The sequence below is a fragment of the Pteropus medius genome, unplaced genomic scaffold (genome assembly GCF_902729225.1).
Source record: "Pteropus medius unplaced genomic scaffold, Ma_sr-lr_union100, whole genome shotgun sequence".
NCBI lineage: Eukaryota > Metazoa > Chordata > Mammalia > Chiroptera > Pteropodidae > Pteropus > Pteropus medius.
Window position 1 is genome coordinate 18,267,179 of NW_024349796.1, and position 15,889 is coordinate 18,283,067.

The 15,889-nt window shown below is 62.6% G+C and overlaps 1 protein-coding gene across 1 annotated transcript in view; it reads left to right on the forward strand.

The window, feature by feature from the left end:
• The window catches only part of NAV1 (neuron navigator 1), a 155,927-nt gene that overhangs the window by 127,383 nt on the left and 12,655 nt on the right, over nt 1-15,889 (forward strand). The window contains exons 7-18 of the mRNA XM_039883565.1: nt 3,910-4,048; nt 4,392-4,689; nt 5,476-6,166; nt 6,593-7,036; nt 7,579-7,620; nt 8,243-8,391; nt 9,904-10,074; nt 11,002-11,054; nt 11,743-11,766; nt 11,872-11,949; nt 14,577-14,660; nt 14,851-14,962. Of these exons, the coding sequence (XP_039739499.1) occupies nt 3,910-4,048; nt 4,392-4,689; nt 5,476-6,166; nt 6,593-7,036; nt 7,579-7,620; nt 8,243-8,391; nt 9,904-10,074; nt 11,002-11,054; nt 11,743-11,766; nt 11,872-11,949; nt 14,577-14,660; nt 14,851-14,962 (2,285 nt within the window). The remainder of the gene's footprint in view (nt 1-3,909; nt 4,049-4,391; nt 4,690-5,475; nt 6,167-6,592; nt 7,037-7,578; nt 7,621-8,242; nt 8,392-9,903; nt 10,075-11,001; nt 11,055-11,742; nt 11,767-11,871; nt 11,950-14,576; nt 14,661-14,850; nt 14,963-15,889) is intronic.

Genomic DNA, 15,889 nt, shown 5'->3' on the forward strand with positions numbered 1-15,889 from the left:
TGCCTCTCCACGTGTCCGCAGACACACACGGCAGTGTTTGGCCGAGCTGGCCTGTTCACAGTCCTCCTTTTCATCCCACAGAAGTGGGGGCACCAGCGTGCTCCCAGGACTGTGGCATTAGTGCTAGGAAGTGGGCACGAGAATGAGGGGAGGAGTCAGGTGCCGCTCTCACAGCCCCAGGGGGCGGGCTTGGTGAATCGGCACCCAGGGGGCTAACTTGTTGAAAAGAATGGTATAGTGTTGGAATATACTGGTATTTGAGTTGGGCTCTGACGAAAGGTGAGAGTTCAAAATGCAGAGCTTGCGGGGAACCCGAGAACCCACGGCAAGTGTGGGGGGGCTCACATCCATCACTGCCAAGCCCCTGCGATTACGCCAGGATCTCCAGCCCACCCGGGTCAACGTTGGCGGGGTGGGGAGCCTGGCTCCTCCTGCAGGCCCGTTTCCATAAGGAAACTCGGTGAGACAGCTGGTCACCCGACAGGAGTGCAGGGGACAGAGGACGGGGATGCGCTTTGTGTTTATCTGCATCCTGACGCGGTGCGGTCGCGCTTCGGGCCTTTCCGGGAGAATTAAAGTGGTTTTTCCCGCGCATCCTCGTGCACGTCGCCTGCACTTCTGTGGCATTCGTCCCCCTTATGGGCCGGCTCCACCCTTGGGTCCTGAGCTCATCTTGGACGGTCACTCGTTTTCCATACCACGGACACTGCCCTGCAGACATCAGGGGCTCAGGGAATGTCTGCCCGGTCGGGGTCGGACGTGACCCTGGGCGAGTTCGTAGGATGGGAATTCAGACGCTGGCTGCGGGGCTGTGCCCGTGGTCACGCGCCGTGTGGGTAACGGCTGTGGAGAGTCTTCAGCAGCCCGTTGTAGAATTTGGTTTTGTTACATCAGCAACGAGGGGCTAAGGAAGGTTTTGGTAAATGCTACACTTTTGGGGGACCGGGCTCCTGACCATCTTCGGTGTGTGCTGGGAGGAGGGGGACTCTGCAGACAGTGGGGCCAGGAAGCAGCTTCCGCCGGAGAGCACAAGGCTCCCTGTGGACTTGGACAGAACTGAGTGTCCGAACAGCCCAGGATCGTCAGGTACCTGAGCAGGTCTGTAACCTGAAAGTCTCACCAGTACAAACAGTAAAGCAGCTTGGACTGGAAACAACGCGAAGAGATGGTCAGGCTGCTCCTCTGAATAAAGGACCGCGCGAACGTCTCATTAGGAGAAGAGACTGCATCCTCGAAAGAGCAACATGCAGGTTTTTAAAGTGCCCCCGGGAATTAAAGCAGAAGCGAAAATCAAAGCGACAGGCAAGGAAAGATACAACTGAGGTCGCTGCCCAAAAAGGAGAGTTAAACGTATACACAGACGTGGAATGTGAGAATATCAGCCTAGAGACCTGTCATCTGAGTAACAGAACTCCTAGAAGAGAGAACTGAAAACGGGGGGGACAGAGCCCTCAGAGCCACAGTCAGGGAAAACGTCCCCACACCGAAGAGCACGATCCAGAGGCCCAGGAAGGAAGCCAGCCCCAGGGGCAGGAGTCGGCCTGCAGTGCTCCTCGTCGTTCAGGGTGCTCTCCGACAGCAGGGGAGAGGCCTGGAGTTGGCAGAGGGCACGGAAACGGGCCAGAGGCCGAGGCCGAGGAGGCAGAATGGCAGCCGCAGAGGCGCGGCGTAGGGGCGACACCCCCCCTGCTGAAACGAGAGGGTCGGCGGAGGGCTCTAGGCCTGGCCCAACCCTCGCGTGCAAAAGCAGGACAAAGACGTTTTTGGTATGTGAGACCTTCGAGGTTATTTGCCAAGCATCCTTTTCCAGAAACCTCCCGGAAGAGGCGCCTGAGTCAAACGAGTGCAAACCAGCAGAGGAGGAGGCTGAGGTTCCAACACCGGAGCCCGGCCGGGGTCGTCCAGGCGATGCGCTGCGGTCCCAGCTCGGGCGCCGTCGGCAGGTCCGGGGCGCACACCGCCGGAGGACAGATGCGCGGGGCGTTCGCGGAGACAGCAGACTAACCTTCCGCCCCGGAAGTAGAAGCGGGCGGAAAGGGGCATTCTTCCTTTCCCTCCGCATTTGCACGTGCTGTTTGTGTCCTGGCTGACGCGTGTACTACTTTTCTGATGTTTTTAAAGAAAGTGCACCGAGCGTGGCCCGTCTTTACGTCCTGCAGCCAGCCTTCCCCGGCAACCTTAGGGTCACGCTTTCAGGCTGGAGGAAGAGTCTGGGACTTGGCAGAGGTGTGCTCTGGACGAGGTGGACTCCCCCTGCCCTGCGTCTCAGCGTCAGGCGCCCGCAGCGCAGGGCCGGGCTCCGCACCCAGCTCGATTCCCAGCCGTTACACTCCCACGGCCACAGGCTTCCTCGGTCTTTGGCCTAAGAACTTGCAGTGAACACTCTACTTGCTCGCTTGGCTCGGCTTGACCCAGAAGGGCTGACAGGGCCATAAAACCAGAGCCGGGCTCTCCTCCTTGGTGTTCCTTCCCTGCAGAGTGCGGGTGGGGCGTCCTGGCCCAGGACGTGTGAGCTTTATTGTGTCGTGGGTCAGGGAGAAAAGAGGCCGACTGTCATTTAGCAGTGGCTGTGTTTCATAGTAGCAGACGCGAAGTCGCTCTGCAGCGTGTTCAAAGCCCCATGTTCTCTCTGCTCTTTCTCACTGTTTGGATTAATCACTGCAGAGCAAGCCAGCCAGGCGTCCAAACCACCCACTTCCCTATTCCCAGCACATAGCTTGGAGGCCAGCCGAAACCTGGGCCAAGCACTCAGATGACTTGCATGTCTGAGTTTTGTTCCACGATGAGAAACTCAAAATAAATCAAAAAGAAAATTTCCAGATACCGGCTAATTCACAAAAAAATCTCCAGCCTCTTTGGTCCTTGCACGCACGCAGAGGCAATAAGCCCGCTGTGGACGCAGATACGAGGATCCAGAGAGGAGAGCCCCCGGGCGCAGACTGGCCCTCGGGCAGGGCCATCCCACCAGTGAAACCCGGAGAACTCAGGGTCCAGAAGGGAGGGAGAGCTGTGCTGAGAGGCTTGGAAAACAGGACCTTTGATGAGAAGCTGCAGGAGATGGAGTGTGAGCTTAGAAAAGAACGTGTGATCAGAGGGAGACCGGCGAGTGGCCGACAGGCCAGGACGAGAGGAAGTGGGCCTGAGAAGCCGAGGAGGCTCTGACGGTGAAACCCGTTATGACGAGGAGCCAAAGGGACACAGATAGAGGCCTTGCCAAGGCCACTTAGCACGTGGGCCAGGACACTTGATGCAAGGACGCACGGACACAAATGTTTGACAGTAGCCTTCCCCAGATACCACAGACCAGGTACCCCGAGTGACTGGCAGGAAAATAGAACCCTGCACAAGTTGGGCCCCTCTGCCTGGCCACACAGGAAGCGTGCTTTCCCTCCAGAAGCGGTCCACGCTGTTGAGAAGCGGGGCCCTCCCCAGGGGAAGGTGAGCTGTACGCCCGGGAGCATTCGGGCCGAAGTGGGCCCAGAAAAGACAGATCTTTTCCTGGCCCTATTTTAAAAATGTAGAAATTTAGCAAAGGTAGGAAAGTGCCGGGGAGCACGTCTGAAAAAGCACGACGGTAAGGTGATTACACGGTGCAGGGCGTAAGGCGCGAAGGTAAGGTGATTACACGGTGCAGGCGTAAGGCACGGAGAGCGCCCGGCTTTGTGTTAATTGGGTCGATGTCAGGGTGACCTCGTCTTTATAACGTGTCTCTGTTAAGGGCATGTAACGTCTTCCTTTGCCAGATAAAGACAGTCTCCTCCTTTTATAGAAGAACCTCGCCAAACTAGAAGGCGCTTTGAGTGGCACACAGAGTTACCTGCAGACCCAGGCCCAGGACACAGCCCTTCCGCCCCCGTGGAACACGCACTTGCCCTTTGGGCTGCTAACCCTTCTCTCCCCTGTGCGCAGCTGGGATGAGAGCAGCTCCATCAGCAGCGGGCTCAGCGATGCCTCGGACAACCTGAGCTCAGAGGAGTTCAATGCCAGCTCCTCGCTCAACTCGCTCCCGACCACGCCCACTGCGTCCCGCAGGGACTCCTCGGTGGCGGTACGTGGGTGCAGACCCCGGGGCGGTGCCTGCGTGCGAGCGTGCACGTGCTCTCACCCGCTCCATGGCACTGCTTCCCGCGTGCCTTCGGCCAGGTCCTCGCAGGGCCAGCGGAAGAAAAGCTCACGCTCCCAGCCATCCCCTAAGACGTTAGCTGTGGGCGGTGAGCGGGGACCACAGCACACGCAGTGATGCCCGTACGGGCAGGAAAGAACCCTGGGAGACGTGCATGCGGTGTCTTCCCCCGGTCCCTGGAGGCGTGCGGGGAGCCCTGGGTGGACGTAGGCTCTGGGAGGCACAGGGCCCCCTGCAGCCACAATGAGCCTCTGCCCCCTCCACGCAGCTGCGCACGGACTCGGAGAAGCGCTCCCTGGCAGAGAGCGGGCTGAGCTGGTTCAGCGAGTCAGAAGACAAGGCCCCCAAGAAGCCGGAGTACGACAGTGGCAGCCTGAAGATGGAGCCCGGGGGCTCTAAGTGGCGGAGGGAGCGGCCCGAGAGCTGCGACGACTCCTCCAAAGTCGGGGACCTGAAGAAGCCCGTCAGCCTGGGTCACCCCGGGACCCTGAAGAAGGGCAAGACCCCGCCCGTGGCCGTCACGTCCCCCATCACGCACACAGCCCAGAGCGCCCTCAGAGTCTCAGGTGAGCCTGCAGTGGAGTCAGGGACACACGGACAGGGACCTGCTCCCCGCTGCTCCTCCTCCTGGGGGTCCCCAGCCCACCGGACGCGAGCAGGCCCTCACGGCGGGGTCCGTGAGTTAGCTCTGCTGCTGCCACCGTCTCTGCCTTCCAAATGCGGAAATAAAATCCCAGAGAGGGTGAGCGGCTGAGCTAAAGTCACACACCTGCGAAGAGGCCCAGGAGGGAGGGAGGGGGTCCAGTCAGAGCCCGGGCACCCTGCCCTCAGACACGCCCCTGGCTTCTTTCCCCACCCAACACGTTTGGTCGGGGACTTACCTTCACAGGGGACTCGCGTGACCTCCCGGAGGCCCTGCACACGATAAATTTACCTCCGTCCCTCCCAGATGGCCCGTGGAGACTATTTGCTGGGGCCAGTTACCATTGGGTGTCCCCTCTCCGGTCCACTTGTTTCCCTCCTCCTCCCTCCTGGAGCAGTTGCCAGATGCACTTCCCTCTCAGTAGCCTTTCTGCTTGCCTCTGCCATTTTAGCCCAAGTGGAATGTTCTACTCCTGGAGCAGAAAACAGCAAGAACGAAACAAACAGAAACCCGAGGCTCCTCCCGCTTAGGCTCCTTCCCTCTGGCAGTAAATGTCCCCAGCTCCCCAGCGGCCTCTCCCCTGTACCTACAGAGGCCCCTGACGTTCTGTGAGACGTCGACGCATTCCCTTCTCCAGGGATGGAAGGAAAAGCGTTGTGATGTTCTTGCCTGGTTTCTTTTCTCTCCTCTCGTGTCCGACCTCCTGCAGGTCGGCCAGAAGGCAAAGCTGCGGACAAGGGCAAGCTGGCCGTGAGGAGCGCGGGGCTGCAGCGCTCCTCCTCGGACGCCGGCCGGGACCGCCCGGGCGAGGCCAAGAAGCCTCCCTCGGGCCTCGCCCGGCCCTCCACTTCGGGGTCTTTCGGCTACAAGAAGCCTCCCGCCACAGGCACTGCCACCGTCATGCAGACCGGTGGTTCAGCCACGCTCAGCAAGATCCAGAAGTCCTCGGGCATCCCTGTGAAGCCAGTGAGTGGACGCAAGACCAGCCTGGATGTGTCCAACAGCGCAGAGCCCGGGTTCCTGGCCCCGGGAGCCCGAGCCACCATCCAGTACCGCAGCCTGCCCCGGCCGGCCAAGTCCAGCTCCATGAGCGTGACCGGCGGGCGGGGCGGGCCACGCCCCGTCAGCAGCAGCATCGACCCCAGCCTGCTCAGCACCAAGCAGGCAGGACTGGCACCGTCCAGGCTGAAGGAGCCTTCCAAGGTGGCTGGTGGGCGGAGCGCGCCGGCCCCGGTCAACCAGACGGATCGGGAAAAGGAGAAGGCCAAAGCCAAGGCGGTGGCCCTGGACGCAGACAGCACCTCCCCGAAGAGCGTCAGCTCCCCGGAGGGCACGCCGAAGAACCAAGCAAGCCACGCCCCAGCCACCAAGCTGGCAGAGCTGCCACCCACTCCCGTCAGGTACCCGCACGGGCAGTGCCCCGTCCGCCGGCTCGACCCGCCCTCTCCATCCATCCCCACGCCGCTCGGCCTCCACGCAGGCCTCTCCCCGACACCGCTGCGTGCCAGTCCCTTCTGCACAGCCAGAACTCCTTCACAGTTCCCCCCGTCTGCGCAGCCGCCTGATCCCCCTCTGCCTGCCTTACACGCTGTGCGGGTGGTCTTCCCGCGTGCGTTCACGCGCACACCCGGGTCTCCTACACACGCGTGCCGTCCCTGTCGTTCAGACTCGACGGGACCCCACGTCGGTACCGGACGTCCCTCCGTGTGTCTCACGACGTCGAGGGGATGAGCCCCCGAAGCGGTGAACAGGAGGGCGGGGACCAGCGAGGTGTCGCAGCGCTTGGCACTCTGCCGCTCCAAACCATCCTTCTTCTTGCTTCTCAGGGCCGCAGTCAAAAGCTTCGTCAAGCCACCCTCGCTGGCCAACCTAGACAAGGTCAACTCCAACAGTCTAGACCTGCCGTCGGCCAGTGACACCCACGCCCCGAAGGTCCCAGACCTGCACGCTACGAGCTCAGCAGCTGGGGGTCCCCTCGCTTCTTGCTTCACCCCCAGTCCGGCCCCTATCCTCAATATCAACTCAGCCAGCTTCTCCCAGGGCCTGGAGCTCATGAGTGGGTTCAGCGTCCCCAAAGAGGCCCGTATGTACCCCAAACTCTCAGGCCTGCACAGGAGCATGGAGTCCCTCCAGATGCCAATGAGCCTGCCCAGTGCCTTCCCCAGCAGCACCCCCACCCCCACCCCGCCGGCCCCCTCTGCTGGGCCCCCCCAGGACGAGGCAGAAGAGCTGACCTGGAGTGGAAGCCCCCGAGCTGGGCAGTTGGACAGGTGGGTGGACAGACAGGGCTGAGGCCGGGTCTGTCCCTAGGCCCCCGCGCACGCTGCCATTACCGACTCTGTCCCACACGGGGTCACCACTTTGCGACTTTCCACGCATTTTTTCTACGTGAAGTTCATTCGCTTCACAGCTCTGCTAAATAGGTACTATATTTTTTTTTAAATTACTGTCTCATAAATCGGGAGGCTAGTGCAAAAAACCTTAAGTGACTTATCCAAGGGCTCATAACTAATGTGGCCTGCCATCCGAAGCCTGTGCTTCCTAGCCCCAAATCGTTCCCATGACATTGGTCCTGGTCTGCACCACCCTGATGTCACCTTCTCAACAGCTGGCCACCCCTGACTCTTAATCAGCCCTTCAGGTAGAGGGCTCAGGCTGTGAGCCCAGAGGCTGTCGCTGCCTTCATTGGTTTGTAGCGAGTACGGGGCCGCAGTCTGGTGCCCCGAGTTCAGGTGGAGCATTCCCCCAACCTGGGCTCCCAGATGCTGGTTTCTAGATGGGCCTGGCCCACACACTGCTTTTTTCTCCACAGTAGTCAGCGGGATCGGAACACCCTGCCCAAGAAGGGGCTCAGGTAACCCTCACGTGTGCGCCCTCCCCTGTGCTGGCCCCGGTCTGCGGAAGCCCAGGGTGGCCTCTGCCAGCCTGGCATGACTGTGGTCCTTGTACCGCGTCACTGCATGTGGTTCCCGCCCCCCCGCCCCCGCCCCCTGCCCACGCGCGCTCACGTCGGAGTCAGCTGCACAGCAGTGTTCTCTCGGGTGACGGAGGAGAAACGAGTTTGCACGTGGGACTCATACGTGACCCGCACCCGCCCGTGCTGTCCCCTGCTGGCCTTCCTCGTGTCTAAGGACAGCGGCCTCTGGGGTCCACATGGCGGGGAGTGGGGCACCGCCTCTTCTACTGTGACTGCAGAGTCCAGGCCCCCTTCCAGGGGACGCGTGCTGCCCGAGAGCCACACAGGGTACCAGAAAGCTCTGTCCTGAGCTCTGGGGAGATGTTCCAGGGCTCCCACACTCCCGCCAGGCCCTGCCTCAGACGCCCCGCAGCTCCCTACGGGTCCGGGAAGGGGTGCCAACGTCCTCGGGCATCCGTCTGCTCCTGGCCCCCTGTCCTGCGTCAGAGCCCCGCAGCAGCCAAACCTGCTCCGATGCCACGTGTAGCTGCCCAGCCTGACCAGCCACTGCCTCCGACAGGTACCAGCTCCAGTCCCAGGAGGATGCCAAGGAGAGGCGACACTCCCACACCACTGGCGGGCTGCCCGAATCTGACGACCGGTGCGAGCCGCCGTCCCCCCCTGCACTCTCCATGTCCCTGAGTGCGAAGGGTCAGCTCACCAATATAGGTCAGTGTCATCGGTCACTCGGGGCGGCGTGGGGGCAAAGCAGGGCGAGGCTTGCCAGCTGGACTCTGGGTTTCGTCTCATACTTGACTCGCAGTGCGTTAGGTGGCCTCGTGCCGCCTCCGTCCACCGTTCCACAGTAAGACTGGGACTCCAAGGTCCCGAACTGAAGGGTGACCCGGGCTCACGCCGCAGGGCCCTTGTGCGTGGCAGGTCCTTGTGTCTGGGCGAAGGCATGGAAGAGCCACACGCTGGAGGAGCCCATGCCCAGCGCAGCTGGGAGGGAGCGGGGACGGGCTACTGCAGGGGTGGGACCTGCCTCCCAACCCAGAAAAGCCCACGAGTCCCAGAGTCCCAGCTGCTGTGGCTGGGCCGGGCCATCCCAGCCCTGCAGGGCAGGACCTTCCGAGTGTGCTGGGTGCGCCCTGTCCACAGCCTGAGGGGAAGGGGAGCGGGGACGGAAGGAAGCAACTCGTTCCGGGGCGCTGCTGGAGGGCCTGCGTCCACTCCCCGTGCCTCTAAGTCTGTCTCCTCTCCAGCTGAGGGACGAAAGCAGGAGGGAAACGGGGACCTGTGGCGTCCTGTGGGGTGACGGGGCTTTGAGCAGAAATCAGGGACCAGGCTTGTCTTGCCTGGCAAAGCGGTAGGTCTCCAGGAAGGGCCATCTGGTCCCTGAGAGACTGTTCCACGTGGCAAGGCCAGCGTGCCTTCTGCCTGCACTGAGGGCCAAACGAGGAACATTTGTGCTGCAGGACGAGGGGCTGGCTGGACAGCGGCCCCAGTCTGTGTTTGGGGGGGGGCGGGTGGGCGGCACAGGGTGTGGAGTCTTCACGGAGAGACCAGCCGTCGCCTGCGGCTGGCAGCAGCACAGCGTGGCCCTCGAGTGGGCTGCTCGTGTGGCTGCGGCTGCGGCACAGGCGGCAAGGGCGGTGGGGAGCGGGCTCCACGGCCGGCGGAGTTCGGCCGAGCCGACCTGACACACACCTGCGCCGTCTGTGTGACTTCACGCCAGGGGTGCCGGGCGGTGTGGGTGTGTTCTTGCTGCTTTAGCGAGGACAGTGACCTGGACCGACACTGCTCTGTGGGGGAGACCCACACCCTTCCGTGGCACCAGGCCCGCGGTCCGTGGCCGCGGCTGAGCCTCGTCCACCCGCCCCAGCTGCCACTTGTGTCTTAGGGAACACGACAGCCCACGTTCATTGGCACCGAGCGGGAGAAGGTGTCGGGAAACTGGCAGGCCCCCCCCAGCCTTCGAGCGTGACAACCGCAGGGCAGGCAGGACCGAGGGAAGGTCTTTAAAGCAGGAACGTGCCCACCCTGGTTCTAGACGACAGGGTCCTTCTGTAGCAGGACTTGTGTCAGGACCCCCACCTCACCAGCCCCTGCTGTCTCGCCCTCCCAGCCTCTCCTGCCCTCTCTCCTGGGCTCCCACCCCAGGGCCCTGGCGGCTGAGTGACCCTGCCTCTTCTGCCCCCTCCCCTCCTTCTCCTGTCCCCCTCCCCTCTGTCCTTCTAGTGAGTCCCACAGCGGCCACCACGCCAAGAATCACTCGCTCCAACAGCATCCCCACCCACGAGGCGGCCTTCGAGCTGTACAGCGGCCCCCAAATGGGGAGCAGCCTGTCCCTGGCCGACAGACCCAAGGGGATGATTCGGTCAGGATCCTTCCGAGACCCCGCGGACGACGGTGAGACTCCATGCAGCGCGGTTCACGCTCACCCCAGCTCTGCTGGGCCTCACCAACCCCCCCCCCCCTCCACGACCACACATGACACACAGGACATCCAGGCGGGCCATCTCCGCAATTCCTTCCCATCCCTTTGAAGGGCCTGGGGGCCCAGAAACCTCCGGTGGCACCGTCTGGCTTGGGGCTGGGGGAGGGAGGGATGGACGGACTGCGGATGGGCTCTGTGTGCCCTCAGCGTGCTGAGCCGCGGGCTACCTCTCCAGCAGCCGTCGACCCTCCCCAGTGTCCCAAGTACCTGGAGACATACAGGGACACGATGGCAGCTCTTAGATTCTTATAAAGAACTAGGCATCTCATTCCTCTTCCAAGAGCGTGCCGAAGGTCAGCCTCAGGCAGGGTCCCGTGGTCGTCGTCGTGGTCTGGGGTCACGGTCAGCCTGGGGCCAGGCCTCTGGGAGACACACTCACACCAGAGGCAGTGCACACAAAGGAGCTTTAGGTCTGTTGGGGTGGGGCGGGGGGGCTGGGTGATCACGTGGGCGGTGCTTCACCCAGCGGTCCCCAGGCCCCGGCGCGGCCCGGCGTTGGGAAGAGGAGGCACAGGCAGGACAGGGCCTGTTCTGAGCCGCTTGGACCGGGAGCTGCCCTTTCTGCAGCTAACAGACCTTCCCGGCCGGGAAGAGAAGGTCGGCACCTGGGGGCCACACCCCCTTTCCGTCTCCGCTAACCCTGGCTCCCCCCACAGCCAGGCTGCCAGCCGGTGCAGACTGCGGGAGGAGGCGGCCTGCTCGGGCCCTGCTGCCTCAGACGCCTGCTCCAGGCTCTGTCTCTCCGTGTGCTCCAGACGCGCTCCAGAACCAGAGTCCGTGCTCCTGCCCAGGGCCCTCCCCAGACCCTGCGCTCACTGTGTATTCTGCTTCTCTTCCAGTCCACGGCTCAGCGCTGTCCCTGGCCTCCAGCGCCTCCTCCACGTACTCCTCAGTAAGAGCATCACTCCCCGCCCCACTGCCACCAGAGCCTCCGCTGGGTGACCGCGCGGGGTGGGGGCACTGCTGTCGCGCGCCTGGGATCCAGGGGGGGGGGGGGAGGCGCCTCGAGCTTGGAGCCCTCGGCCAGTGGGCTCCTCCGTGGTCTTTCCGGCCTCATTGCCAATTCCTGAGCAGCTCTGGGGATTTTTGTTCCCCTCCTTTGAAAACTGGAGGATCCCCTTGTTGCAGAGCCGTCTGCGCTAGGGGAAGTGGGGCGCGCTTGTGGTAAGGTGACACGGGCCGGTCTGTAGGACTCCAGGACCTTAGCCACGTCCAGAATGCAGCCAGGACCGGCGAGCCCGGCACTGCGCTGGACGAAGGTGCTAACTTCACCCTGAGGTCCGTTCTGCCCCTAAGTCTCTACCGCTTCGAGCTGGTGGCAGAAAGGACCGGTCCTCAGATCAACCAGAGTGTCATTTACCAGCCTTCCTGGCAGTGACAAAGCTGGCCTGAGACATGTTTCATGTAAACCCGAGTAGAACGTCCGGGCCAGTCCTGCGACAAGCCGGGGCCAAGACAGTTTCAGCCTCTTCACGCTTCTGAGTCACGCTCTCCGTGCTCCCGGCCCTCCACGGGCCCGGGGCTCCTTCCCTCACAGTAACCGCCTCCCTTCTCTCTCTCTCCTTCTCTGCTCCCTTCAGGCTGAGGAGAGGATGCAATCTGAGGTAGGGTGCAAAGCCTTCGTCTGCTTGTTAACACCCCGCACTGCGTTCCCCTCCCAGACCTCGTGCTTTTGCCACCGTGACTTTGCGTCTCTGTTCCCTTTGCAGCAAATCCGGAAGCTTCGGAGGGAACTGGAGTCATCGCAAGAGAAAGTGGCCACCCTGACGTCTCAGCTTTCCGCCAACGTGAGTGCCGGGAAGTCGGGGGGACCGGGCAGTGGTCGGCCTGAGCTGGATGGGTTCAGCCGGAGGAGAGTCACTTACGAGGCGTCCCATGGGCTTCGACGCCACGGGGACAGAGAACTCAGGGATTGGCCTCCCCGTCTCTGAGTCCCAGTGTTTATACAGAACCATTTTTATCCCCAGCCTAATCGATAGGTGTGGGTGAGTTCATGGCCGCTGGTCTTTGAGCTCTCCAGAGACGGAAAAGAGGGTTCTCGGTGGTGCTTGTGGACGTGCGACAGGCCTACCGTGGGCCGTGGCCAGGATGGTACACATTCTGGTCATGGAGTCCAAGGAGCCCATCACTGCCCTGGGGACGGTCACATCCTTGCTCACACCACACGACTGGGCGGGCGCCAAACTAGCTACGAGCGCGCTACCTCGTGACCACGATGCCGCTTACGCCCCAGCGCCATCCCCATGAGACCCCTCTTCTCCCAGATGCCCCTTCTCAGTCGTCTCCTGGGCGGCCGGCAGAGGGTGGGGACGCGAGCGGCGCTCTGTCCTCAGCCTGCCCACGGGACACTCCTTTAGAGTGAGCTTCCCCTTCCTGGGCCTGGGCTTGTGTGCCCAGTGGGTTGGGAGAGAGGAAGCCAGCCCCCCGACCAGGCTGCTTGTCCCCTGTGGCCAAGCTGCAAACAGAGAACATAGAGCCTTTCCCCCCGGAGCCGTAAACAACAGCTGAGCCGGATCCGCCGGAGTGTTCCAAGTGTCTGCACAAAGAAGGCACCGTGTCCCCGGCTTCCGCCGCGGTCTCTGGGTTTCTCTCCCCTCCTCCCTGGGGAGCCCAGCTGTCTGGCCCGGGGTCGTCCCTTGGAATCGGTAGAAGACGCCCCACCCGGCCCGTGCGTGTTCCCGACGCGTTTCAGCAACGATGCTCTCTGCACAGGGCAGCGGCTCGGTCCCCCCCGAGCCCGCCGTTCACACACGGCATGCGAACCAGTCTGTTTCGAGGTCAGATGGGGCACTTTTCCTACTCGTAGTGAACCCTAAGAATTGTGATAGGAGCAGGACCCCTCTCTTCTCTCCCTTGTGCCCCACCCACCAAGGCGGCGGCCCGGGTCAGGCCCTGCGCACCCCAGGAAATCCCTGTCTGGGAGATGCTGGGGAGGCCGGGAACATTAACGAGTCTGACTCACTCACACTGCAGGCTGTCAGCCTTCGCACTGGCAGAGCCAAAATATGAATTCAGAGGGTGATTTTTCTTAGAACAGGAAGTGCCCTTGGACTCAGAGAGAACAAGCCAAACACCCAGATGCTACAGGGTCTGAATTTTCGGTTCGGTCTTGCTGAGGCCGGAGCCGTGGCCGAGGCCTCGGGAGGCCCCACACCTCCCTGCGGGTCTCTGTTCCAGACCCGCTTTGGCTGGTTTCCCTGGAGCTTCCGAGCCGCCGGGGCCCAGGGCACAAGCCAGGCTGCCGACCCCCACAAATGTCAGCTCCTCTCCAGTCCCACCACTGAGCCCTGAAGCGGCACAGGCACCCCACTGTGGCTGAGGGGTGGGGAGGTGCAGCAGAGCGAGGGGGAGGGAGCCCACCCAGGTTCGGAAAGGCCCCGCGAGGAGAGGCCACGCAGCACGCCGAAGGCCGGGGCACCGCGGTCTCTCGTGAGTGCGACACAGGCAGGGACGTGGAGAAGTGAGCCAGAGCCCCAAAGCCCAGGAGACAGGAGGCGGTGCAGCACGTGGAAGGACGCGCTCAGGGTCGTGACGGAGGCACCAAGGCGCCCAGGCCTTGATGTTGTACAGCCCCAGAGGGCGGCAGAGGAGGCTCACGCAGGCCCCCAGGGGGTCCTTGCAGCATGGCCGGACGGGCAAGGCCTCCAGGCCTGTGTCAGGGCAGTGGGTGAAGATAGGGGACCCCAGGGGAGCGAGGCAGCGGGAGCACATCACAGGCATCCAGGAGCTCGGGGTGAAGCGCCTGCTCGGAACCCGCCTGTCACTTGCTGCTGCGGCCGCCGGCTCACTGGCGACTTCTCCGTCCCCACGCGCTCCCCTTCTAGGTCCCGGCCTCGTTCCCTTCACCGGTCCTACACGTCCTGCCACATGCGGCCTCAGCCCCAATGCACCCAGCCTGCCTCCTCCCTGGAGGGGCCCGGTGACCCTGACCTGACACCTAGCGTCCACGCCACTGACTGTGCCTGTGCCTCCTCGACCTGCAGCCCTGCAGAGCAAGCCCAGAGGGACCAGGCCCCAGCAGAGTGGAAGGACCACATGCCAGTTCCTGCTGGGCCCGTGGGGCCAGCCAGAGGGACAACGGGGTTAGACTGCGGTGATGGGCCACCCCGAGGCTGTACCCTCCCTTGGAGCACAGGGACAGTGGCCACCGGTGAATAATAGGTGCCAGCTCCCCCGTCTCCAGGAGCCTCCAAACCTCCCCTGCCCTCCCTCAGGCTGTCTGTCCTTGCTCAGGTCCCCTCCAGAAAGCCATGCGATGGTGCCTTGTCTGCTCAGGAGGATCAGTATTTAAAACGCACTGAGAGGTTCATGGGCCCCAGTTAGCTCTGAGACAGAAGATGAGCTAACAGCCCCCCTCAGTCCTCGCCTCGCCCCAAGCCCTGGACGACTTAAGACCCTCGTGTGTGTGTTCCAGGCTAACCTGGTGGCGGCTTTCGAGCAGAGCTTGGTGAGCATGACGTCCCGCCTGCGGCACCTGGCGGAGACCGCAGAGGAGAAGGTGAGGCGGGGGCGGGACGGCCCTCCCCCTCCCTTTCTGTCACCCCGAGTTCCGAACCCGCCGCGTAAGACAACTGTCCCGTCTCCCCAGCCCTCTGTCACACGCGTGGTAGGATGCCACTGCCTCGCCCACTGCTTGGCACATAGTAGGGCTCCCAGACCCCACCAGTGACTGTTTTCATTTCTCTTAGGACACTGAGTTGCTGGATTTGCGAGAAACCATAGATTTTCTGAAGAAAAAGAACTCAGAGGCCCAGGCAGTCATCCAGGGGGCCCTCAGCGCCTCGGAAGCCACGCCCAAAGGTGGGTCCAGGAAGGGAGGGTGGACAGGCAGAGCACGGAGGCTTAGGCCAGAGACAGGATTCCGTGCGACACTGTAACGGTGGATACATGTCACTGCACGTGTGTCCAAACCCCCAGAATGCACACCTCCAAGAGTGAGGCTGATCTGATGGCCACTGCGACTCGGCGACAGTGCAGGTCCATCAGTTGGAACAAATGCGCCCTCTGGTGGGGATGTCTATGTCGAGTGAATTTTTGCTCCTCGGTTTTGCGGTGGTCCTAGAACTGTGTGTGCGCGCACCTGTGCAGTCTGGTTCGGTCTCCGTCCCTGTTCTCTGAGGCGGGACGCCACCCACTCTTCAGTGAGGCCCACACCGCAGGCTAGTGCGTGGGGCTCAAAGGACAAGTTAGCCTCGGCGTCTCACAGCCATGCGTTCGGGCTTGGCTAGAGCAAGTCAGGACCAGCGTCGAACGCCACAGAGACCCCAGCCGCGCCCTCGTCCTCATCCTCATCCGGGGTCTGGTTTCTTTTCCAACGCGCTGCCAGTGACTCCCACCTGCCCGCAGCCCTCTCCCAGCCCACGGCCCAGCGCCGCTGCCTCCTCTGAGTGCAGACTGCGCTTCCTCCTTCGCCGAGACGGCGAACATCTGCAGAGGGCAGGTCCTGCCCGTCCCCACTGCAGCCGTCCGCCTTCCGCCCATCCCTACGTACTCGCCCCGTTCGTCAGAAGGAGCTGGCCCTTCCGGCCAAGAGCGACCCCTTATCTAATGCTTAGGGATGGTCCTTCCAGCAATTACGCCCCCCGCGCACACACACTCACACACAGCGTCACACAGTCACACACACACGTACGCAGTCACACACCTACATGCTTTCACGCACAGACTCACACAGTCGCACACGAACATCATCTGGATCTTGACTTCTCTCTGCTCGTAGGGGATGCT